General features: G+C 41.5%; 2 protein-coding genes across 3 annotated transcripts in view; one reads left to right on the top strand and one right to left on the bottom strand.

Annotated features, from left to right (window-relative positions):
• ARHGAP10 (Rho GTPase activating protein 10) overlaps positions 1 to 4,651 on the bottom strand; it is a 145,350-nt gene extending 140,699 nt beyond the window's left edge. For both annotated transcript variants that reach the window (XM_032110384.1, XM_032110385.1), the window contains exon 1: positions 4,336 to 4,651. In XM_032110384.1, the coding sequence (XP_031966275.1) occupies positions 4,336 to 4,489 (154 nt within the window). In that variant the 5' untranslated portion in view covers positions 4,490 to 4,651. The remainder of the gene's footprint in view (positions 1 to 4,335) is intronic.
• Positions 4,652 to 10,330: 5,679 nt separating this feature from the next.
• PRMT9 (protein arginine methyltransferase 9) lies at positions 10,331 to 26,258 on the top strand. The gene is made up of 14 exons (XM_032108832.1): positions 10,331 to 10,423; positions 10,691 to 10,807; positions 11,323 to 11,535; positions 11,961 to 12,109; positions 12,976 to 13,212; positions 13,723 to 13,890; positions 14,977 to 15,079; positions 16,184 to 16,290; positions 18,189 to 18,381; positions 22,116 to 22,299; positions 23,446 to 24,157; positions 24,843 to 24,996; positions 25,392 to 25,514; positions 25,700 to 26,258. Exons 3-14 carry the CDS (start codon positions 11,350 to 11,352, stop codon positions 25,913 to 25,915), a joined length of 2,532 nt encoding a protein of 843 aa, XP_031964723.1. The 5' UTR covers positions 10,331 to 10,423; positions 10,691 to 10,807; positions 11,323 to 11,349; the 3' UTR covers positions 25,916 to 26,258.
• The last annotated feature ends 13 nt before the right edge of the window (positions 26,259 to 26,271 follow it).

Genomic DNA, 26,271 nt, shown 5'->3' with positions numbered 1-26,271 from the left:
TCAAGTTTTTACTCAACCTTTGGATTCTACCTAAATCTTTAGTGAATGTCCATTTCTTCTCTAGGAGTTATTAATAAGCTCTATATTAGTGGTTTTATCTTCTTTGACGTGCACTGGAATGTCAGTAGAACATTTTTGTTGCAGAAAATTCCTAAGACTTTGAAAGCTGGCACACATTACACATGGTTTCATAACTGCAGATTATACTAAGGAAAGCTTTAAAAAATGGACAATAAGTGCTTAAGAAAAAAATATACCACAGCTCAAGTGGTCTGAGAGGATTTTATGCGGTGTTATTATGTGGATTATCACAGCCTTTATATTCTCTTAATAATAAATATACCAGGTAAGGCCAAAACCTAACCTAGACGAATGTCTGAAAGGTCAAACACCACCACACACTAAGAGAACTGGCCAAGAAAAAGAATATGGGTTTGGACAACTCAGACATCAGACTGGGGCTTGGGACCAGGTTAGGTTCTTCAGCCATCTTTGTTAAAACAAAGACTCATCAGTAACTCCGTATATTCCAACAAACTCTTTCTACGCATTAAATAAATCTGGATCTCGTTTTGTATCCTGTCTGGAAGAGTGCAAGAAATAACTCTTCTGTAAAAACAAAATGAAAATAGCATTAAAAACCAGTCACTGAATATATTGAGCTGCAGTGGTTAGCCAGGATGCCCACTGCACCAAAAACATCCACCTTCTGTCTTCACCAGCCCATTACAAAGTCACCGAAGTTGACCCAAACAGAATTCTGCTCGGATTTGAGCCTAAATCCAAGAATGGGGAGGCTCTGCCTTCAGGCACATGGAACAGCTGTGAGCACACACTCACAAGTATCCTTTGCAAAGCCCCTGTGAGATGCCCAGGGCCAAAACCTATACTCCTGCTGACTCTTCCTACTCTACCCTGGTGTCCCATAAGCAGTGGCAGCTTCTGCTGGAGGTATACAAAACAAACAAAAAAAAAAAACCCTTCAAAAATATCTTCAAAAACCCCCCAAAATCTCACACTCTTGTGAAGAGAACAAGAGTTGGACCAACATAGGCAGAAAAATTCAGAATAAATACATAGTATTTATCCAGTGTATTCTTTAGCTTCCAACAAATTGCACTGCAAATTTTTAAGAGCTCAGAACTAAACTTCTTAAGTTCCTTTAGTGATTCAGAATAAGGATTCTCTGATCAGGCACCTTGAAATTCACTTTCACTGAAGCACAACTACCTCCATCCAGAAGTTATTTATAAACTATATTGATCCTAACTTGTTTAACTGAACTGGAATCCCATGAGAAATATGTAATTTCTATTTTTAAAAGCATATGTGTATACCACTTGTATTTACTGATCAGTAACAGTAGGGAAAAAATGGTTTTGTACTCCTTTTAAACACATTTAATTGTCATAAAAAAAGGAAGAGCTACCTATTGTTTATTCATCCTTCCAGTATTTAGCTTGAACTAGACAACTTGGTGATTCAAAGCCTGACACAGGAAACAGACAGCTTTGAGTCACTCTTGTTTATCTTTCTATCACATTCTTGAAACTGCTGAAACTTTAAAGTGTAAAGATACACTTGCGGTATGCTTTACTCTAGAGATTCAACAATTTCAAAATGCAATTTTTTTTCTCTTTTTTAAGCAGTATAGTCTTGTACTAATAAAAAGCAAATTCTTCTGAGTTTTAGGTGAAAAATACAATCGCATACAACTGAGGAGTCAAATGGAAAGGAGCCAATGAGAAGATCCACATCATGTTACTGTTGTGCCCTGCAAGACACTGATGGTTCCTGTGAATTAGAGGGAGTGGTAGCAGTATCTGCTTTCACCTGTCAAGATGTAACCCAGTGCAGGCAGCATCAAAGTCACTTACAAGGCTGTCTATCAGGCAGGAAGTGGGATCTATTCAATTGCATCAGTTATTCACACCCAAAGAATCCCCATAACGTTTGTTGTCAGCTTTACAAGTGAAATAAGGAAATTGCTAAGGGAGGGAAATGCTGGCAGTCTCTATTGCAGTCTCACAAATTACACATTTCCCACAAATTCAAGAACAGTAGTGCACCTACTACATTTTCTATTTTACAGACCACTCAGAGCAGCTTATTACACTCACATATCAATTACACCAGAAGCAAATCTCATATTTTACCAGGTTCTAGAAAGATAGAGATTTTAGCTATTATTAAAATGACACTTTTTGTTCAAAAGACTAAACTAATTTTCTAAAAATTGTCAGCAACTGTTGTCTAAGAGACAGTCATCTAAGCTCACTACACCGTGCTTTACTATCACATTCTCAAAATTGCAGTGAGCCTATCTTTGTGCAGAAAATGCAGTTTGGACAGAAATGAATAGACCATTGTGTCTAGACCACTTCTCAAGCTTGGTTTTTGGAACAAATACTAATCCCATCTGGTTTTCTGACAGCAAATGAATCAGGTTCCTCAAAGAATTTAGATGATAACATTTTCTTCTGAAAACACAAGGAAGACCAATGCCCTAACCACTGGTGTTTTCGTGGGTTTTAACCTCTTGTGATTCCTCTGACTCAATTTATCTTTAAATGTCTGTTGAATAGTGGCACTCCTTCACCAGCACCAGAGGAAGGCAACTCAGCTGCAAACCTGTCACTCACTCTAAAGAGGAGAAATAACTGCAGAAAACTGAAACATGGAAGGAAGGGTCTAACCTGTTTGTACTTTCCAAACAAGTATGCTGAAGATGTTTGTTAGAATAAGGTACAGCAACTAAACTCAAAAATAAACCTTCTGACTGTCATCTCAGAAAGGAAGGCATTACTTAGACCTGAATACCAGGCAGGATCTCAGATACCTTATCTAAATATTTCTCATGGGCTATTGTATTTCATCAAGCAGTCTCAGGCCAGGTGACCCTGGCCAGCACACCTGGCTTCCACCACACACAGCAAAGCACCCTGAGCACTGCACACAAAGCCAATTTACCAGCACAAGATTCTGGTGTGTTGTGGACACACAGCTGTGGACAGGACACTCATTTGAATTAGGGCTTTCCTCACCACAGCCAGCTCCATGCTTTCAAATTAAGTTTTGTATACATAACCGTACATGAACAACTGAGGGTTTGGGACAGTTGCCAAAATACTGTCTAGATGCTCCAGGAAGAGAAGTGGAATGATTTCCCTCTACTGTTCTTATCCAATTTTAGGACACTTTTTTATGTTACACTCCAAGTTAGGATGATTTATACAGACACTTCAAGTCACAGATTTTGAATAATCCTCTAAGATCATGATTTGCAGTAACTGAATGTTAAGTGGCCAAAGAATAACAGTTACAGATAAGTGAAATTTGATATGGCATTTTCTAGCAGAGACAAAACCAGAAAACAAGGTTTCTTCATTTACAGAAATGAGTTAATTCTGTTTCTAAAAACTTCACCGTATCCAGACAGCTACACTGATCACTGGCCAAACCCCTATCAGTTTAATGGAAACATCTTGACAGCATGGTTTCCTGCCTTCAGAAGTTTACCATACCAGAGGTACTGTACAGTTCTGAGAACACAGTGCCAGAGCACAGTATTAGTGTTTTATTTGAATAATTGCTATAGCAGATCATCCTGCTAAATATTTAGGCGACTACAAAACTGTGATTGAAGTTAATGGAAAAAATCACGTTATGACAATACTACACTAAGAACATGCATGAACATGGTCATCCGAGGCAAAAAACCACGATTCCCACATAAAACACATTACAGTTAACTACTTATATATACTACGTATATACTCAACGAGTAAACGCAAAAGTAACAAAACACTATCCCGTTTTAAGAGGCCAAAGGCATAGAACTGGTAACCAGCGCTGTCAGCACAAAGTCTAGTAATTCCTGACCACACTTCTTTTGACAAAGGTATTTTCCAGCAGCCTCTCCACAGGCTGCAAATTCTCAGACACGACAGGGTTATGGTCAGGTAGGCGATTCACAGCCGCTCAGCTTGCGGCGCGCCAGTAACACCTGGGACCGAGTCCTCCCGGCGCATTCCACAGGGCAGCCGGCTCCAGGCTCAGCACCGCCGAACACAGAAGCCAGGCCCGGCCCAGGAACCGGGCAGATGCAACAGGAGCCACCCGGCGCTGCCACAGCCATTATCCCTTATTCCACTCTGAGGAGAAGCGCTGGAGAGGACCTGCGTCTCCAGGCGGCTGATGGGGAACCCAAGGGAGCGGCTGGAGAACGCCAGCGCAAAGCTCTGTGCCACAAAGGCGAGCGCCGCCGGCTCAAAGGCGAAAGCTCCCGACGCCGGGCAGCCGCCCCCGCAGCTCCTCCCGCTCCCCACCACTCACTCTTGGTCGCGGCGATCAGGTTCTTCCCATCCTTCAGCAACTCCTTGATAAACTTATTAGTCTTCTCCAGCTCGGCCTCATGCGCTCTCACTCGCTCCCTGAACCAGGGGCTGTCCAGGTAGCAGTCACTGAACTCCAGCGGCTGCAGCCCCATGGCTGCCACCGCCGCGCCGGGGCTCGGCTCCCCGCGAACCGCAGCACCACCGCCTTCCGCAGCCGCGGCCACAAAGACGGAGCGGCGACTCCCCCCGCGTACAGCTGGGCGCGGGCAAAGGCGAGCCGAGCTCAGCGGAGCCGCCCTCTCCGCAGCCCCGCCGGGACACGCCCGAGCGGGGCGGGCAGAGCCCGGCGCCCGCCCCTTCCGAGCTCCCCGCGGCGGCAGCGGCACCGGGCGGGGGGTTGGGACCGCGCCGGTGCTCCCCGGGCAAGGCAGCCCGGCTGGGGCGCTGCGGGCGTCCCCGAGCGGGGAATGCGGGCAGGTACTGCTACTAGAGAGCGCTCTCTGCTCCGCAGAGACACCTCGGCAAAGCTAGAGATGGGCAGTCACCAACCGCGTGAGGGGCAAGTGCGGGATTCTACACCTGGGGCGGGACAGCCCCGGATGTATGTATAGCCTGGGGAACGGGAAAGCAGCGCTGTGCAAAGGGACCTGGGAGTCCTGGTTGAGGGAAAGCTGAATGTGAGTCAGCGGTGCCCTGGCAGCCAAGTGGGCCAGCTGTGTGCTGGGGACATCAGGCACAGCATCGACAGCCGGGCAAGAGAGGGGATTGTCCCGCTCTGCTCTGCACTGGGGCGGCCTCATCTCTGGTGCTGGGAGCAGTTTTGGGTGCCACAATATAAGAACGGCATTAAACTATTAGAGAGCATCCAAAGGAGGGCCATGAGGATGGTGAAGGGCCTTGAGGTGAAGCCGTATGAGGAGTGGCTGAGGTCACTTGGTCTGTTCAGCCTGGAGGAGACTGAGGGGAGACCTCATTGCAGTCTTCATTGTTCGTGAGGAAGAGGGGCAGACGCTGATCTCTGTGGCACCCAGTGACAGGACTTGAGAAAACGGCATGAAGCTGACTCAGAGATGGTTTCGGTTGGAGATCAGGAAAAGGCGTTTCACCCAGAGGGTTGTCGGGCACTTGAATAGGCATCCCAGGGAAGTGGTCACAGCCCCAAGCCTGACAGAGCTCAAGAAGCATTTGGACAACACTCTCAGGCACGTGGTGGGATTCTTGAGGTGTCCTGTGTAGAGCCAGAGTTGGACTCAATGATTCTGATGGGTCCCTTCCAACTCAGCATATTCTATGGTTCTATGATTATACCAGCCACTGGGCCCCCTCCACCTCATGGAAACGTCCGTGGGCTTTAGGAAGGGGCTGAGCAGGCTCTCAGAGGGAGGATGCACAGAGCAGCCTATGGGCTGCTTGATCCTAAATTGGCTATGGTGGTGGTGGTCTGCCAGCTGAGAAGGCTGGCATTGCTCATCTGCCCCTGTCCCACTTGTGTCTGCATGTGAAATACTCAGTAAAATAGATACAGACCCACCTTTATGTCTTGATTCAATAAACTAATACAGTCTCATGAACAAGTCTGGGGCAAGAGCAAGACCTTGAGAAGACCACTCAATGCTGAATTGTTTTAGTTAAGAATGTTAGGAAATTAATGAAGAAGACAGAAAAGGCTTATAGTTATATTTGTATTTATAATTTAGCTATAATTCCATGGTTTCATGTAGTAGTGTAATTCAGAATGCTTTGGTGGGACTTTCTCAGGTGATTGGAGGAGTATATATTTTAGTCACAAGTATCTTCTTTGGGAGTAAATTCAATCTATTTTTTTTTCTGTATTTTGGCAAATTGAGTGTTAGTTCCCTCTCCCTTTGAAGCAATGAGCTTTGGTATTCATTAAATATGTTATTGTTGGGCCCACAGTTAAGCCTACGCTGCATGTCTGAGATGAAGATAACTTGGTGGTGTAACTATCAACCTTTTCCTGTATGACCCCATGCACTGACCTGCAGAAGTCAAGTATGGAAATAGATGGGCACTTTACAAATCTCATTTTTAATTACTCCTGTTCATAGAGCAGTGTATTGGGTAGTATTCAATTTTGCAAACATTTGGGTCTTTTTAATAACTGTCCATTTGAGAGTTTGCTTCAGAAACCAGACTGAGGATGTGTGCTACCCATCTGACAGCAGCCACAGAGCTCAAGTGAGTAAATACAGAATTTCATGATCAAAGGCCAAGATATTGTCATCATTGTTCGTGTAGATAAGGATGATAAGAAAACACAATTATGTAAAGAAAGGGGTGGGGAGAAGGGGCTTGACATGAAGGCTTGTGAGTAAGTCTAGTTTCTGAAAGTAGTCTGAAAATGACTGTGACCCCTCCAAATGAGATGCTACCTAAAAGTGCAGATGATTTGCCTGCAATCACAGCAGACCAGGAGGGGCTATTGAGAGCTGATCCTGAACGTTCACTTTTTCAGCCAAGTGTTCCACCTTCTAGGTAACATTATCTGATGATACTTATTTTCTAGTATTACTTAGCTGAGAAGTTTCTATGCTACTCAAAAATCAGTTTAAAAAGAATTGCAAACAAGAAAACCACCTTAAAAAAATAACAAACAATCCTTATCTCTGTTCAGATTACTGGAGCAGCATTTCAAGAGTAGATATGCCTTCCATTAGTAGTTTGTTTACTTTGTCCTATAGTTGTTTCAGCATTAAAATTAGAATAATATTTTTCATGCTTGTTTATAGTTATTGTAATTTCTCTATTATAATTCCACTGAAATGTTGTAAAGTAGTGAGATCCCATGCTTTGTGTGGAGTTGCTTGCACTCAAACACATGCACACAAAAGAATTTAAATGTTTATCTTAGTCCTGGGGGTTTTTAGCTGGCAAAAAAACCCACCAGGTCTAAAATTTAGATTTGTCTTACCATGACAGGCCCATTAGGGGAAAGTGGTCCACCTGCCTCAGTCATGTGAAGTGAAAATGTATTCCTTTCTAGTTGTAGCTATAAAGAGCAGTTAGTCAAACAGAAATACGTACATAAAAATAACACTTTTTCCCCCCAGAATAAAGAGAGTCAACTTCTATTTAAATAATAAAACAAGAAAGTAAATTCAGTACTAAATTGATATTCTACACTGTTTATCCAATTAATCCAAACAACATAGTGGGTTCCTACCACCACAATTATTAAGCATATCTTTTCCTAAACCTGACCCACCCATTCAAAATATTGTCGGACTCTGAAGCAGCAAAACTGTGATATAATACAAGAGATGGAAAACTGAGGAGAAATAATAATCCGTTAATTTATGCATGACAATAACCTACCTAATGAGCAATAAAAGGAGTTGCCCTTTTACCACTAATTAAGGCTTGAAGTGCCTTTACATCAGAAAAATCTCCTCTTTTCTGCCACTCCCTACTCAAGCTCATCAAATTTTACAGCCTTCTTGTAGCCTTTTTTAAGAGATTATGACATAGATTGACTGTGTGAAGCTCTAGCAATATCCTGCCCATAAACTGTGTATTTATCTTTGCTTGGGTTATTTTCCTTTGACATTCACTGCAAGCGTGGTTTCAGCAAATACCCTCTTCAAGTCATTTTGTACAACAGGCAAACACCAGCATATCATATGTTTTGTTCCATTTTACCTTCCTTATGTTCTTTTCAGATTACCATTCTGATTTTTATGGAAGATGATATCCTGATGTGGCTGATTGTGTCTCCAGGCTGCATGTTAAGGAGAGACAGGTTAGAATGAGTGAAGTTAACTTTCAGTTTTACTGACAATTTGTTACAGAGCATTGATACCAGCTCCCACCATTTCCAACACACAGCTGTGTTGTTGAAAACATCATTAGCAACAGCAGCCTTCCAAGGAATTATAATTTCTTTCCTTGTCTAAGCACTTTTACCTCTGTTAGTCCTGTCATGGATTTAATAGAGGGTTTGGGAGTTTCCTTCTAACTCCCATTTTGCTTATGACTGTGTCATCATGGTTGGCTTGAAAGATCTTAGGGGTCTTATGCATATGTGAGATACCTCTAGGCTGCATGCTCCCTCTCCTCTCATCCATCAAGAGTTCATATATAAACAGACTGGTCTGCAACCACACACGATGCAGACCAACCTTATTTATTCTACTGCCAACAGTTTTTATGCTTATTAAGGCAATCATGTATATGTCTGAAAAGATGGGCATTCCTTTTTGGCACTTCTTTACAGCACAAACTTTACCCAAAAAATTATTTTAGGAAGCAGCTGTATGCTTTGTCAGTGTTACAAAACATTGTATTCTGTGGCCATTTTTTTTCCCTGGAGTGTTCCATCAAAAAGTTGTGAGTATGAAATTAACGAATATCCTCCCCAGCCTTTGAAATTAATGGACTCCTGTGAATTCCAAGGATTTTACACTGCCATATTTTAGTAGTCTCCCTTCACAAATGGGTCAAATTGGCACACAGTAATACTTCATTTTTGTTTAAAATAGGCACTATAAAGAATTTATGCTATCCATTAGCATTTATTTGCTCTGACAAAAAATACAGTTGAATTAGTTTGGAGAACCGTGGAGTGCCAGAGATAATTGCTCATTACAGCTATTTGGTACAGTCCAGCTCTTGTTACACCTCACGGATAGGTGACACAGGTGATAATTGCATTGGGTTTTTTCTCTCTCTCTCTCTCATTCTCGCTCCTGATATCCCACAGGTGCTAACATTTTCTTTGCCTGGTACTATCGTCCTCTAGCTGGAAGGCATAATTAAGCCAAAGTCAGAGAAGGTTGTTCCCTGTTACTAATTTAAAGTTCACAGCTTTTTTTCCTTTCAAAACTGAATGAAGGCTTGTTGGTACCAGTTGCTTAATAAGGTATAATATCCTCCTTTGGAGCTCAGTCCTCATATGAAGTATTTGATACTTTTTGATACTGATACTTGCACATCCTCACGGACTTCATCCAGCCCAAGTGCTGGTTTTGCCAGTTGTTTTAGATTTTTTTTCTAGCACGACTTTCCTCTATCAGAATTTGATTGTCATGTCATTCAGGTTTCCTTTTCTGAATTTTTTTGGGGCTACTTGTCTCAAAATATTTGTAGACTTCCCCCCTTATAACGTTATAGAGCAATAATGAATTCCACTGTCGATTACAGTTCAGCTGCTAAAGTGTTCCATTTAGGCTCATGTTCCCACTCCATATGTGCTCTTTTCATCTTGTTCAAAATGCTGGCCTGGCATTTTTACACAACGCTCATTTGTTTCGAAAACGGGAATGCACACACAATATCCACAGCTGTAAAAGCGTAGAAGAGCTGCATTCATGCTTTAAAAGGGAAAAGTAAAGATGAGCAGCGTCCAAACACTTCTTAATTAGTAAACAATGCCACGGCCTGTTCCTGTCGCTGTCCCAGAAGCAGGACATGACCAAATGAACTCTGCACTCCAGGGCTCTGAATGGGGCTGTTCCCCGGAGCAGACAACTCCACAGAGAAGGCAGGTGGTGTCACAGGCATGGGAAGGAGCAGGATAAGGAATTTGAGATATGGAGCAAAGCTCTGAATTTTGCTCCTCGCAATCTGCTGCTGCCGAACAGAGCTGCCAGTCAAAGGTCCAAGAAGAGCTTGTTTCTGACTTAAAGCCTATGTTGTCCTCATCTGAGGTTCTCGGGACTTACCAAGAGGGGAATTAAAATTAAGCGTCCGAGCACCGTGACTACAGGGCAGTGGAGGGAGGCGGTGTCTGCACAGCGCTGGGCAACATTTAAGGTGGTGGTTCTTTCGCGCTAGCGGAGCAGCCCCGAACAGCACGGAACGGCAGGGGACTGCATCGAGCCTTGCTGCGGATCCCTTCTACAGCCCTGCGTTAGCACGAGCTGCACTGCCAGGTTCCAAAGGGTTGGATACGGGCGGAGAAAGGAGGCGGGCAATGAAAACACCTTTATCGCTCAGCGTTCACGCCCGCCCGGCGCCTGCGCGATGGCTCCGGCTCGGCCCCGGCATGGCGGCGGTCTGGGAGCGCCGCTCCGCGCACGGCCCCTGACGGACGGTCCTGGAGCAGGGGATGGATGGCCCTGGAGCAGGTGATGCCCCGGAGCAGGGGAAGCTTTCACCTCCCCCGCAGCTTCCCGGGGCAGCTCCTTGTGGGGCAGCGCCTGGAGCCGTGCGGCCCCTCGGCCGCCGTGCCTCGGCGCCACATGCGAGCGGTGGGGCCGCCCTGACTCTGCGAGTCCCTGCTGGGGCGCGCTTGCGCGGCCGAGCTTTGGTCTGCGTTTTGTTATTTATTTTATTTTTAGGAAAACAGGGGGAAAAAAAAAGCCTAGTCGTGATTGGTACTGTGTTTCTTGCAGTCCCTCTCCACGAAACCTTCGTGTTCTTCAGCATTGGGACACATTTTGACCTACTGAAGCCCTGCTCAGCTGAGTACCTTTAGAAGTTACAGCGGTAACCCAGGCAGGTATAAAAATGTAAGTTTTGGTTCTGGTCACTCTTTTTAATGTTTTCTTAAAGGAAAAAATAGCCGCGGTACCTTGTGAAAAATAACTGCGACCTCATTAACTCTTTCTGTGAGGCTTTCCTTTATGAAGATGCTGTTATTCAAGGAGAAAAAATTTAACTTGCAGATTTTGTGGTTGATTGTGAAATTCATGAGTGCATGAACTTCCAGTGTGCACAACCGTTTGGTCAGAGACATGCTAAAAGGTTTTTTAAGAAAATAAATTTTATGAAGCCAGAAATGTAATCCTGTTTCTGGGACCTGGTTTAACGTAGATGTGGTGCCCACTTGACTTTTGAGTGGTGAGCACTCAGAACTGATGAAATTATCAGTGGCATAAAGACGAGATGTTTTGGGGAGGAAAGACGTCTTTACTAAATGCCAGTGAAAACAAAAATATTTTTTGATCTGTCAGCTTTGTGTACAAACGTTTTGGCCTACAGCATATAGTACATATGACTTTTTTTCTTTTTCTTTTTTTTTAAGAATAAGTGAGTATTAACATCCTTCAGAATGCCCAACTCCAATGCCAAACTTTACAGTAACCACAGGGGTGGTCGGGAAGCCAGCAGACGGGAATTGGTTTCCAGATCTTTGCAAAGTGCTCAGCATTGCCTGGAGAACCAGGATTTTGGAACTGCATATGCTCACTATCTCCTGGTACTAAATCTAGCTCCTGAGTTAAAAACTACTGTCAAAGTAAGTGCTCTTCGAATTACTTGAAATTTTATTTATTGTAATTCTTTTGAGGTCTTTGTGACATGTTTTGTACTTGTGATTTGTTACATGTAACAAGTTTCTGCTTTTATTTTGAAGACAGAATTGGAAAATCAGGAATAATTGGGATGGCCAATGACTTCTTTAATAAGCTCTGTATGCTTATGTGGAGGGAGTTCATAGAATCTTTTAGTCTGTGTGTGTCAATCACATTTAATAAAAACTGGGCCTTGTTAGTCCTGGAGCATGCATTATTATACACGCAGGCTTTTAGTAAACACTTCTGGGAGCTGATCCTCATGTGTGGGTGTCCAGGTGTATGTCAGGACACCTCTAGATGTTTTCAGGGCTCAGTTCCCTACTTCTGGTAACTCCCAGCATCTCAGTGGTCTATGTTTATTTTCTAGGAAACATTTCGGTTTACTCTCTTTAAATGGGCAGAAGAACTGGATTCGCTGGCACGGATTCAAGATCTGTTTAACTGCTATGAACAAGCACTTGAACTGTATCCCAACGATGAAGTGATCTGTAACAGTATGGGAGAACATCTCTTCAGGTTTGTAGTGATGTATATGCAGTTTTTGTAAGGTTCATGTTGTAAATACAAGCACATTCACATCTGCTTGTCTAAAATAGCTTAAAAAGAGTAGACAGTGCTAAAATAAATGTTGTTAATCACAACAAAAGTGGAAAAAAAAAAGCCACCATGTTTGGTGTTGCTCAGGTCTTCTAAGGCTGGAATTTTAAGACTGAAATCATAGATTGTAATCCAGGTGGTTTTAGTTAGGTTTGCTTTTTGTGATTTCTTTGGTTTAAAGGAACACCTCACTGAGCATTGTATTAAAATGTATATGTATATTTGATCTGGAGCTTTTTTCAGTGCTGTCTGATTTGAGATTATGCTGTAGGTATCATGAAAGCTTGATTCAAATTCACAATTTGGTTACTTTTTGATTTCTTTCCATTTTTTTCAAAACTGGCACTTAATGCAAAAGCTGGCAACTCAAAATTTTGTGGTTTTGCAGAATGTTCCAGGTAAATAGAGTAAAACAGTTTTGGGGTTTATAGCATTCTCTTGAGTTGATTATGTGTGAGACTGGATTGCAGAGCTGCTGCTGTCATGTTGTTGCAGTGAGTTCTTGTAAATAAAACCTGTTTTACTTTGTCAAAGGATGCAGTAGTAGATGAAGGTTGGTGCACACAATGGTATTTCTGACCTGGCTTTGCATTTTACAGTGACTCGATGTACAGCTATAAATCATTCTTTTTCATAAAGTAATGCTAGTGTTTTCTAAAGATAATCTTTCTAACTCAGGCAAAATATTTCTGTTGTCTTTCAGCTAACATAAGACCTCTTTACAGACCCTCAGATGTTCACAGCTGCATGCATACTTTCCATTTGTTTGTCATTTTTCCTCTTAGAATGGGCTTCAGAGATGAAGCAGCTGGGTATTTTCATAAAGCAGTGAATCTCAACCCTGACTTTGCCGATGCCAAGGAGAATTTTTACCGCGTTGCAAACTGGCTGGTGGAGCGCTGGCACTTCATCATGCTCAACGATGCCAAGAGGAACCTCACCTACCTCAAGGCCATTGAGAATGCTGTCCGCTCAGGGAGCAAATCTGTCCTGGATATTGGAACGGGAACAGGAATTTTGAGGTATGCCACAATGCACATTTCACATGAATTTGATAGAGAAGTATTGGCTGCCTTACAAAATTCAGCTGAGAGTGGAAAAAATAACTACTTTGATCCTTTTATGGAGACAAAACTTAAGAAAGCAAACAAAGCTTGCAGAAGCCAGTGAGTCTGGAGATGAGTGACTAGTAGTAGTTTTTGAACCTTTTTTCATTATTTGTTGCAGATGCTTTTTGTGTCAGTAAGTGCTGTATAAATCGAATAACTCACATTGGTTTTGAAGTTGTAATGTTACTTGTCCTGTCTTCAAATACTGACTGTAAAGAGTGGATTCAGCTTAGCTGGGGGAGGGCCCTTATGCTAACTGTGGTGGTTTTTTTGGTGGTAACGTATCAAGAGGATATCAACTTGTGCAATATCACTGTTCACACAAGAGATACCAGTTCATTTAATGATGATTTTTAGACTTGAACTGGTAGAAATATGAAGCAGATGTAGAGGAGGGGAAAACCCCTGATTCTTGTTTTCCAGTATGTTTGCAAAAAAGGCGGGAGCATCTTTTGTCTATGCCTGCGAATTATCCAAAACCATGTATGAACTTGCCCGTGATGTGGTGGCAGCCAATAATATGGAAAGAGAGATCAAACTTCTGCATTTGAAGTCACTTGATATAGAAATCCCAAAGCACATACCTGAAAGGTACGTTGTTGCTTTCTCTTCTGATAGTATTCTGAGTTTGCTCTTAATTTCAAGAAAATAGGAAATGCCTTGTGACCTAAACAGGAAATAACACTGTTGTGATATTACTCATAATGTGGGAAGGTTCTCTGTATCTTCTATGTGTTTAAAGAGCAGAAATGACAACATATTCTTCAGATCATCCTAATTTCTGTGGTAGATCAACGATGTCGTAAATTAAGGAATTTTAATTCTTTGATGGTGGGAGCTTTGGGGCATGTGTAATTATACTGCAGCAACAGGAAAAAAAATTAGATTACTATGTCATAAAAGTAATTTTAACACACTTTTATACTTCTAACATCTTCTGGCTCACTTCTGCAGCCTTTGAATAGGATGGAGTTACTAACATTTAATAAAGTGTCTGGTGATGGTAAAGGCTCATGATCTGAAATGATGAAGCTCCTGGTTTAGGCCAATCAAGCCTTTCTAATTGTGTTAGCTGAGCTACAGTAACACATGTATCCCTTTAGTGTATATAATGAGTTACTAGATGTCAACTATTAATAAATGAATTACTGCTGTTCTGGAAGTGTCTTCTCTTATTATGCTGTATGCTTTTTGGTTTAATTCCAGAGGATTTAAGATTTAGTTGTTAGTCTGTGTAGGAATTTTATTGTGCTTCGATTATAGTTTTGGGGGTTTAGTTCCTTTTTATACACATGCATGAATACATACTATTGCACAAAATATATATTCTGCAGTTATCATTGGCTGTGTGCCCAGGCTGAAACATCTTCCTGTTTTGCCTAGATTCTTCCCACACGACTTATTTATAAATGCTGAGCAAGAAGCTTTACAGTAAATTCTTGCTCAATATTTGCTCTCTTCTATCTGCATCTTCAATAACTTCTAACAACAATTCAAAACACATAATTTTTTGGAAGAATTAAATTACCCGTATGTACTCAAATTCCAGAATGCTGGTAAAAGTTTTGCTCTGAGCTCATATTGGTATGGTGGAGTTTTTCCTTTAAAAGAATGATTGATTGTTGACAGGAGTGTTTGTTATATGTTCTATTTCATGGTGTTCTTTTTCATGTCTAGAGTTTCCTTAGTTGTCACAGAAACAGTTGATGCTGGCTTATTTGGAGAAGGAATTGTGGAGAGCTTGATACATGCTTGGGAACATCTGCTTTTACAACCAAAGGTAGGTGATGTGGGTACCTGTGCATGTGCACACATTCCAGGCATATGGGAATGAGAAACAGTTGTCTTGTAAGTATTTCATTCCTTTTGGTATGCTAAAAATGAGTGATCTGGGCTTGTTCCATGAATTTGATTTTGGTGAGTGGCAGTGAGGCAGAACATACATTGTACTTCTGTGACCTCTGTGTTCTGAGTAAACAGGTATTTGCAAAGCATGTTTCCCTGATGTAACCTTCCATCATCACAGGTAGTTCAGTCTTCATCACTATTCATTCATTTATTTTAAATTTTTCTTGTCCCCGATCTTTGTAAGTAACACCAAAAGAGTTTATGTGGTTTTTTTAACACAGTTTTCCTGCAAGTTTGATAACAACCTGGTCATTTTCAGGTGCCAACTAGTAGCAGAAAGGCATGTCAGTCAGTCTAAGCAGAAAATGCTGAGTTATGATAGAATTATTTCTCATTGTAACACTAGGAAACACTCAATTATAATCTGGTAAATAAATTGATTTCTTTTTTCTGATTTGAGCCTTTTTGGAAGACTGAGCAATTCCACTGGGTCTCAGATTTTGCTTTGTGTATTTTGTGGTTTTGCTAGTACATTAAGCAAAGTAATATGGCATGGAGTCTTACATAGCTTAATCTCTGTTACATCTTATAAAATAGAAGGACTTCTCTTTATTTTGTCCTTGCTTTGATTCCAGTTCTTTAAAAAAATGTTTTAGCTGGCTGAAACCTTTTGTGTTGTATTGACTTGAAACTGATGACCTCTAGTGTTAAGTACAGGAATGATGCATAAAAGAAAAGTCTTCAAATGTTTCAGTATACTCTTAACAAAATGCAGATTGAAAAACACCATTAGTTACACAGAGGAAGTAGTGGACTGAAAAGTAAAGCTTATGCCTGGTTATATTAAAACACTGTATTAAAAAAACTCCTTCAATGGTCAACAGAATGCCAAAGACCAGTGACTTTACCAGTCACTAAGAACTTACTGATATTTTGACTGTCACTTGAATGGCTCACTAACATGTAACTTAGGCTTTTCAGTAATGGTAGAAAGAGGCTACTGTCTCATTGCATGTTGGTGTTCATGTTTTCACAGCCTAAAAACCAAAACATCTGTGCTGGAGACTATGGCAGAGTTATTCCTGCAAGTGCTACAGTATTTGGGATGGCAGTGGAATGCAAAGAGATACGTAGACATCACAGGTGTGTTTAAACTCTAACACAGCTTGAACCCATATTTTTTATTTGGGAAGAGACTGGTTGTTTTTATTGACCATTTCTCATTTACTGTGCTCTTTATTTTTTGAATGGATGATTATCTGTTTAACTAAAAAGATAACTGCTCTCACCCTCCCTACCCCTTTTCCAGGCTTTTTTTTTTTTTTTGCCCCACCTCCCTACCCCTTTGAGGTTCAGATTTTCTGGACCCCTTAATCATACAGTTATGCTGAAATACCTGTCTCTTAACACATGCTAAAGAAATTTAATTCCTTCATAGTAAAATTACTTCTCAGTTTCTGAATTGGAGATTCTTGGATTAACGCTTGGCCTTTATCCTCATTTTACCCTCTTTATAATCTGCTCCATGCCTCACTTCTGGATCTAACCCTTCTAGGACTGTGTAAAGCCTAAGTGTTGATAACCTCAGCTGTCATTATCTGTCTGAATGTCCTTTGCCCAATTCTGAACTGGCATACAGTAGGGGTTCTTTGCTAAGACTAGTTCTGACTGTGTATCCATTACTTTCATATTTATTCTCATCTTTTAGAACAATATGGAGACAGCCTCTGTCTGAGAGGTTTGGACTTGATGTATTTTGTTTAGGATTAATATTGTTGTAGATTAGAGAAAATACTAACTTTTAGAGGAGCTCCAGTGCACTGGATGAAAAGCAGCCAGGCTGCATCACTGATTTTTCTAATGCAGTAGACCTGGAAAGTGGCCAGCAAGAGACAGGAGTTCCCGTGGTAGATGGTCACAGAATAATTTCTTTGAGAAGTTAATTATTCATCAATTAGAAAAGGTTTTGCCTTGAAACAGGGCATTGACCGTTCCTTACAAAATTTCAATGGAATGAAAGTTAATTTGCTTTTAACTTTGGATTGTTGAATTGATGTTCTATTTTAATAGCTTAAGGTGACTAGCAGGACTGAAGTGATTGTCACAAATTAATTATATGCTGTAGGAAAAGAAAAAGGCTCTTCTAAATTTCTTGCCTTTATAGTTTGAGATCCCTTTTTGCTCCAGTAAGAATATTTAAGACTATTTTAACAAGTCCTGTTTTTATGTAAAACACTTGCATGTTCTCAGATTTAAACTATGCAGATCTCTTTGAATTATTCTCATGTGCATGCCTTCACGTTTCCCTACATGTTTTCACAATCCACAGGAAAACTTTGGGGGTCGGATGGTTTTTTCTGAGCAGGAGGCCTAATGAAATAGCAGTGTGGAAGTATCTCTTTTCTCATGACTTTTATATCATCTAGCACAGTTTCTGCCTTGTACAATTAATACAACTTTTATTTGAGCTTTTCCTCGTGCTTTAATTTTTTTTTTTTTTTTGAGTGGTTAGAAGTAGATGTAGAGCCCAGAACTGAACGAATACATGAGGTTTAAAAGGTTTAAAAGTGTGTTTAATTTATCATCAAACACTGATTCATCTTGCTGAGAGAGGGAATCCCCTTTCAGTCCGAAAGATAATCTTGCATATCACAGCCATCTCTCTGTGTCTGATCTGATCTTCTACTTTGTATTCTGTCCCTTTCTTTTAGCAATTTTAAGTTATGCTTCATTGCTTGTGCTCTGATTGGTATTGGGTTTTTTTTCCTAAGATGTAGTGAAATTCTTAACGTGTATTGGGCTTTTTCTTAGTTTCTGGTGACAGCATTCAGTGCTGGTTCTTGAAGGTGAGGTGCTTTTTCTGCACTTTAGAGCTGCTCTGAACATGGCAAAAACCCCACAGAATTGTTTTAGTATTTTTTAGCTTCTCTATTCTAACACTGTATATTTAAAAATATTAGTCAGCCTAGGGAGAATTTCCTTTAGGTTTTTGGTCAAATTACTTGGAATTTCATTTCTCTTCTGTTTGCCTTTACTCCCAGAGTGGGGATGAAAGAAGTTGCTGGTGTGTGCTTGTCAAATTCAGTGCAGTTCTTCAGTCCCACATATGCTGCTGCTGGCTCAGAGGAAACTGTGGAGCCCTACACCACAGAGAAGCTCAGTCATATTCCTGGGGGTTACAGAGCCCTCACAGAACCCTGTCAAGTCATGACAGTAGATTTCAATGATCTGCAGGTAATGATTTTTCTTACATCCTTCATAAGTAATCATTTTATGAATAATGAGAGTCTCGTATCTTCTTTGGTTTTGGGTTCAACTTCAGAAGTGCAAAGTTGGCAGGGCTGCACTGAAATCCTCTGCTGGTTTTGATGCTTGTCTGGTTGTGTGGTGATGTGATTCATCAGATGACAGTCTGTGATTTTTTTGAAGATGGGTTTTTTTTGTTTGTTGGGCATAGTTTAGGGGACTATATAAACTACCTCACCATAAGATCAAACAGCTGCCAGCCTCAGTACAGGGAGGGGGAGGAAAGATGTGGTAGACCCATTATGATTTATGCAGTTGTGGAGTTGGCTTAGTTTTATTCCTCTAAAGTCAGTCTTCAAGAAACTCTTGAAGACAGGAGAAAGGCTGTATTTTCCATCTGGGATAAACATGTAAATGTTGATGGATAAGTGTAAAAGAGGAGATAAAGGAATTATCCTATTCAACCATTCGATTCCACACTTCAGCTCCTTTGTATCTTAGGGTATTTCTGTTATAGGGCATTCTAAAATCTAGTAGCATTATTTTGTGTATTTAACACAAAATACATTTGTATGCGTATGCTAAATAGGCTTGAACTGGAAGGCAAGGAGCTGAGCCCCCTGCAGCTGAGCTTGCTAAAAAGATGATACATCTGATCTCTGGTGTGCTTCTTGCTCATTGACCTGTGGTGAGGAGCTAGCATTGAGTCAGAGCTTAAAATAGATCCTGTTATATAAATGAAATTATTCTTGGCTGCTGCTTGGCCAGGAGTTGCAGTTTCTGAATTAATAGCTTTTCCTAGTTGGCTTGTCTGACATCCTGAGATTAAAAATGAAATAAGACAAGGCTCTTCAGTATACTATTGGGAGCAATCTCTGTGACCTAATGTTGCTTCTGCTTCCAGCTTCAATAAAAAGCTATTGCTCTCATCTGAGAGATGTCTGTTCTTAAGCATCTGCCTGCTGGCAAACATGTAAAGATAATTTTGAAAAGTAAAGAACAGTGTTATTCTTTAAATCATGTTTCAGAACTGCTCCTTTGAAGTTTCAGTTAGACTAATGGAGTGTTCCTGTCATGAAATGTTAAGGTATCATAAGTAAAAAGGAGGAAATGCCACTGTTACAAATCACTGATGTGGTTAGGAATCCTTTGTTTGTTGTTACTTTGTTTGTTTGTTACTTTGTTTGTTACTTCGTCACTGGGCAAATGTGGCAATTCCAAACACTGGTAGGTTACTTTCAGCATGGATTTTTTTGTTGTTGTTGTTTTTGTTTTGGGGGGTTTATGTGTTTTGTCATGGCCACACCTGGATGTTCAATCAATGCAGCTAAAAATGAGAAAAAAATTGTCTTTGTTCCTACTGTAATAAGAAAAAATCCTCCTAAACTTAAAAACAGTATCAGAATTACCTACTAAGGACAGAAATTCAGATAAGAAATCACTTAGCACTAGTAAGGTAATTTCTAAGACGTATTTTCTAAAGTCCTATTTCAAAGAACTAGAGGGCTGTTGCATTTATTCTGCTTGTGCTAACTATCCAGACCTAAACTGGCAGAACAGAGAAGGCAGCTTAAAATACAGTACAGCAGTGTTTCTCAAACTGAGTTGTAGGAGACTTCAAAGACATTAGTACAGATCAGAGAAATAATAAGTCAAAATTCACAAATAATAATAATAATTTTTAAAAAGCAGCTGCTTTATGGCAATGACTTTATTACTGCTGTTACTAGCAGCAGCAGCTCAGTCCCTCCCCAGCAGGGGAATGAGGTGTGGCTGTAATTACAGGCTGCAGGCACTTGCACCCAGCCAGGTGCTACCTGTGTGCATGTTTGCTGGCAGCAGATCAGTGCCACTGGCAGGGGAAGTGTTTACCTCTGCAGCCAGTAATTAAAGCTCAGTCTCACTTTCAGGCCCTAAAGGAACTGTGCTTTTGCCAACAGTTACAGATTTTGGCTCTTTCTAATCCTTCATGAGGAGTTGTGGTGTGGAGTATGTGAGAAATTGTGGATCAAGACATAGGAAACTTGATAACTGCATTCTTTCTGTAGATTTTCCTTCTGTTTGTAGTGACATTTACTACTTTTACTGGAAGCTATCTTTTTCTCCTTCAGAGGATATGTGGCATAGCATCATTTTGGGATTTTACTGCTTATTCCTGTGCCGTTGCTTTATTTCCTTTGTTCTCTCTTTAACAGGACTACTTGATAAATTGCCGTCCTGATGTGCTATGGCTGTTTAAATCTGTAATTGGCATAAATAATAGAAGAAGGTTTATAAAGTGGCAAGTGTGAGGAATAAATACGGGTTAAGCGGCGTGGCAGAGAGCAGGGAAAGCTGAAATAAGCCTTCAAATGGGTTTTTAAGTGATGGCAATGTGACACTGCAGTTACTAGAACCCACTGGATGAGAACCTTGGGCCTGCTGCTTCTGAGGAATAATCAGGAGGAATAGTTTTAATATTAAATACGCTTTTATACTTCTCCCAGCTTCCCAGAAACCAAGAACTAGATGCATGCTTGTGCTCTTGCTGTCTTGTTTCAAGGGGCTTGATGCTAGAAAAGCTTCAGCTTACTGCTCTTTTCCTCACTAGTTGAGGAGGTACCACAAAGATGACTGGCAGCAAAGCACTTCTATTGAAGAGCAGTGAGAGCTTACTGTGAACTTTGTTAGCATCCAGTAATTTTAACTTGCCCATTGTTCAGCCATCTCTCAGTTGTGAGAAGGGGGATAGACAAGCTCTTGGAGAACACAGAGCGAAGAGGGAAAAATAAAAAATCCAGCATGTGACAGCTACTCGTATCCTCAGAGTGGGACATGAACTTTTCTTTTGCCATGTATATTTTAAGATTGAAACTTAGAGGACAAGTGTTGACATAAGCAGATCAGGAAGTTGATAAATGTTTTGGAAGGGCTATTACTAAGCAGAACGGTTGTGACTGAGAGAACCTTTAGTCCCTTGTGCTTGACCTCCTGTTAATTGGTTTATGCCGGAACTAAAACATTAGTGCTGGTCCTTTTGTGCTTGTGAATGTTGGTAGCAGAAGGTAGTTCCTGAGAAAAATAAATTGTACGTGGAAAGAGACTTAATTCCTGTTACATATTCAAAACTTTTTAGGAGTATTGGAGAATTTATAAATGATCCCTTTAGGGTAGACCTTAAGGTCTTCCCAGTAGTGAAATTGTACATGCCTGAGTTTTTACACAAGGCCTACAGCCCAGACAGCAGATAAAACACCCTCAAAGGTGTTTGACTTCCTGGTTTTATAATGATTTTGCAAGCCTGTGTTTGAGCAAATTCAGTGCTTGCACACAGTATTTCTAGAACTGGTTGAACACAGGTTTTAAGTGAAACATGTGCCTAAGCATTGGCTTGAGTCCAGCTCAAAAGACTGGCTCTGTTTTATTCCTTCTCATAAGGCAAGCCCTGCCAGTCTGAAGCACTTCTTGCAGTTTTGGGTGGGTTTAAATGTGTGTGTTCTAAGATGTAGGTGTGTTTGCTTCTATGGCTCACAGATGCAGGTTGTCCATGTGGGAAATGGCTCTTGCATGTGGGAAGACAATTCCTATGCTAGTGAGTACTCATGATGATAATTGGTGTTGTAGAGGCTTGGTAACTTCAAGTTTCTGTTGGGTGCCCTCATGGATTGGTGCAGAAATTTTGGATGATTTAGTTTAATAAAACCAAATTTTTATTCATTTTTTCCTCTTTCTTCTTTTGTCAGGAGCTGAAAAGCCTGGCAGCTAGAAAGCCCTGGAAGCTCAGCCTGCCAGTCACTGAAGGAGGAATACTGGATGCTATTGTGGTGTGGTTTGTACTGCAGCTGGATGATGAGCACTCTCTATCTACAAGTCCCAGCGAGGAAACTTGCTGGGAACAGGCAGTGTATCCTGTGCAGGGCCTCCTTGGTACGTCCTGTGGGTTTGCTTGTTGTGGTACATTAACTTGGTTTCATTTTGGGCTTTTTTTTTTCATTTTGATAAATTAGCTTTTCTCAGAGACTAAGAAGTCTAAATAGGATTACAAGTTCAACAGCAAGTAGCTGTGAGGTGGTTCCTGATCATGTTTCTGGTCTGTAGTGCACAGTCCCTGCATCAGGGCTTGTTCGTGGGACTCTGCTGTGAAGCAGATGAGATCTGGGAGAGTACTTTTCAATAACTTTGGGGTTTTTTCTATACTGAATTTAATGCATTGTGGAGCACCTCCAGAAAGTGGGGCTACTGGCTCACCTGGTGAACATGTGACTTGGGGGGGCGGGGGGGGAAGGTGAGGGAGAAATTGCTAGCTGCTACTGCCACAAAACCAAAACTATTGCTACCTAACTAAAAATATTCCTACCTTCCCCTTGCCCCATGTGGGACTCAGCTTGAATACTCTCCACATACAGGCATTGGCAGTGCCATTTTTAGCAGCGTCTACTCTCTGTTCACCCACTTTTTATTTTCCTGTTTCCTAGAATCTTAGAGTATCTCAGGCTGGAAGGGACCCATAAAGATCCTAGAGTCCAGCTTCCTGCTTCTCACAGGACTACCTAAAATTAAATCACTTGACTCAGAGCATTGTCAGGTGCTCCTTGAACCCTGTCAGGCGTGGTGCTGTGACTGCTACCCTGGGAAACCTGTTCCAGCCCTGATAATCCTGTAGGTGAAGGACCTTCTCCTTATGTCCAATCTGAACTTCCCTGATGCAGTTTCATTCCATTTCCTTGGGTGCTGTCTCAGAGAAAGATCAGCACCTTCCCGTCCACTGCCACCCTTGAGGGGGTTTTCAGCTGTGATGAGATCTCCCCTCAGCCTGCTCTTCCCCAGGCAGAACAAAACAAGTGCCCTCAGGTGCTCCCATAAGTCTTGCCCCTGAGGCCTTTCTCTATCTTGGTCACCCTGCTCTGGGCACACTCTAATGGTTTTATGTACTTATATTGTGGCGCAGATAGGAACAAATGAGATAATGTGGTGAGTGGGTTGGTTTGTTTGTTTGTCTTAAGCACTGTATGGCTCTTCAGTGGTGTGTCTGTAAAGTAACTGACATGATTTTTTTTATGCTCTTTTGCCAAGATTATTCTGTGAAGACTGGAGATACTGTGATGATGGAAGTTTGCTGCCAAGACTGCTACTTGAAGATCCAGAAGATCTCTTCTTTGCCTTCAGAGTGTGGGATGGATTTCAGTGACAGAGACGACACGCCGAGTTTGGGCAATGAGGCTGAATTATGTAATGCTCTGGCTGGACTTCAGACAAGCACCAAACAGGATGGCAACGCTCCAGTGTGTGTGCTGGAATCCACAGAAATAGCCCTGCTCAATGACGTACCCTACCACGAGTGCTTTAAAGCTGCCATGAGCAAAGTGCTGGTGTCACTAAATCCAAGTAAGGACTTGCACTCCATGGACATTGATGGACATGGCAGTGGGATAAACCTCCAAGAGGATCAAAACAAGAGTTCTCTAGATGTGGATCCTAATGCTTTCTACATTTTAGATGTATCTGAAGGCTTCTCCATCCTGCCAATTATAGCTGGCAAGCTTGGACCAGTTAGAGCCTACAGTTCCGTTGAGAAAGAACAGCATCAGGCAGCACTTCATGTCATTGCAGAAGCAAACCACTTCCCTAAGGAAACATTAGAGTTTTGGCTCAGCCACTTAGAAGAAGAAAGTATGGTGCTACAGAGACCCAAATCAGACAAATTGTGGAGTATTATTATCTTGGATGTTATAGAGACATCAGGTTTAATCCAGCAGGAAGTGATGGAAAAGGCTGCAATATCCAGGTACAGTATAAAAGGACAAAATTATTTCTAGGAATCTGTAATTACCTGAAAAATTTTGAGAATATTCCTTGTAACTATGGAATTACTGTTATGCTGCTTCTGTAGAGAAAAGTTTTTTTCCTTGGATTGAACCTCCTAGTGTTTCTGGCATGACCATCGTATACATTATAATTTCTTAAATCAAGATTTCACTATCTCAGATTTATCTTTTTTTTATGCAGGAATATGAATGGATGATCATATCCCTTGGTCTGTCAGAAGTTTGCAGGATAGCAGTAATAACCAAGGCAGCTTTTAGTGCAAGGTTAGAAAAGCCCAGATTCCTGTACGTGTCAAACGGTTGTGGGAACAAACTGGTCCTGCTAGAAGACAAACACATGGTGTTAGAACAGCCAGGGAAGCAGCAGCAAAGCTAGCTGTTCCTCACAGCAGGAGGAGTAGGAAAGAAGGCAGAGCAGGAGAAGTAAAATAATGCAAATGGATAACTAAGTGTGAAATGGATTTATCCCCTTTTGTGGGCCTAGGGAAACTTCTCTGTTAACCTTCATGCATAGTGATGGCACGTCCTGCTTAGGAGCACTGGACTTCAGAGGAACAACTAGCGTGCTTTTCTCAAATGTAGTTACTGTTCTTTCATTCCTGTTGATTGATCAGCTTTACAGGTGTAATCTCTCTCATTTTACAGGTGTTTACTTCACAGTGGTGGGAAGATTTTCCCACAGTATGTGTTGGTATATGGGATGCTTGTAGAATCGGAGTCTCTGTTGCTGGAGAGTGCTGTTCAAGGAACAGAACCAACTCTGGGGTTTAATATAGCCCCTTTCATCAACCAGTTCAAGGTAGGAAGCTGGTGGGTGGCTTCCAGGCATGGTTTCAAAGCTGCAGCTGTTTTATGTTTGGTGTAAACTGTAAGAAAACACTGTTGAAATTATCAGGAGAGGTTTTTGTGACTACACAGGGACCTTGAAGTAAACTAGAATGGGTGATGTTTGTTTTAGAACTGGGGTGGAAGTTTTGTCCCAGTTAATATACAGAAGAGTGGCTGTGCTGTTACTGTTCCCAGTCAATTGTATTCCAGTGTTTCGAAAGGCATTAGAGGGCTGGATTTTGCATTTCTGTCTATCTCTGACAGGCATCACAGTAATTCCTGGCAACTTTTGTGTTATGATTAAGTTTTCTACCTTTTCACTTGGTAATGGCTGTTGCTGCCTGAAGTTCTGGTCTATACTCTTAGGTACCTGTTCGTGTGTATTTGGATCTCTCCACGTTACCCTGTGTACCCTTGAGCAAGCCAGCAGAGCTCTTAAGGCTGGATCTCATGAACCCTCTGCGGAACAGCCCTAGCAGAGAAGTGAAGGTGAGTTCTGGAACCCAAACCTAACTGCTCTTCTGCAGCGCTGCTCCTTAATTGCTCCTGTGGGTTGAACATTTCAATACAGGATTTCCTTGCCTGCAGCTGTCTCTGAAAAGGATTGAAATGGTTTAAACTACTTCCTTTTCAAAGAGCATAGTATAACAGATTATTATTTTAAATATTTTTAGATACAAATTTGTAAGTCTGGCCGAGTCACTGCCATTCCCTTCTGGTATCACATCCATCTGGATGACGACCATTGCTTGAACACATCTGATGAGTCCTCACACTGGAAACAAGCTGCAGTTGTTCTGGATGAGCCCATCCCAGTTCAGGCTGGAGATGAACTTGTGCTTGATGTCCAGCACCATAAAAGCAACATCAGCATTACAGTTAAAAGGTGAAGAATGTCCTGTGTGATTTGTGCTTAATCGCCTATGCATAAACTGACAGTTCGTAACAACACTGCTGTTACTTTGTATTAAAGTCTAAATTTTATTTACTGATCAAAAAAGCTGTTTTGTTGCTTTAATAATAGATACTTAGGCTCCACTGGTGGACTAAAATTTGCACTGTAAAGGCACCGTACCAAGCAGTTAGAGGAGATACTGTCTTCACTGCAGCACAGACCTGATTGCTGGCTCGTATAGTGGGACAGACTTCTGCTGCCAGGTCTGCTGTAGTGAGAAAAAAAAAGCATCCAGAGGCTTGTACCAGAAATAAACACCTGTGGCTGTTTGGGATGGAGTCCTTGTTTCTC

Source organism: Corvus moneduloides, chromosome 5 (genome assembly GCF_009650955.1).
Source record: "Corvus moneduloides isolate bCorMon1 chromosome 5, bCorMon1.pri, whole genome shotgun sequence".
NCBI classification, from domain to species: Eukaryota; Metazoa; Chordata; class Aves; order Passeriformes; family Corvidae; genus Corvus; species Corvus moneduloides.
The sequence above is the reverse complement of the archived record's forward strand: the minus strand, read 5'-3'. Positions and strand labels throughout refer to the sequence as shown.

Coding starts and splice junctions, on each gene's coding strand:
- PRMT9 (XM_032108832.1), top strand. CDS start 11,350: ATGCCCAACTCCAATGCCAAACTTTACAGTAACCACAGGGGTGGTCGG. Junction 16,291..18,188: donor GAGATACGTAGACATCACAG/GTGTGTTTAAAC, acceptor CTTTACTCCCAG/AGTGGGGATGAAAGAAGTTG. Junction 24,158..24,842: donor GAAAAGGCTGCAATATCCAG/GTACAGTATAAA, acceptor CTCATTTTACAG/GTGTTTACTTCACAGTGGTG.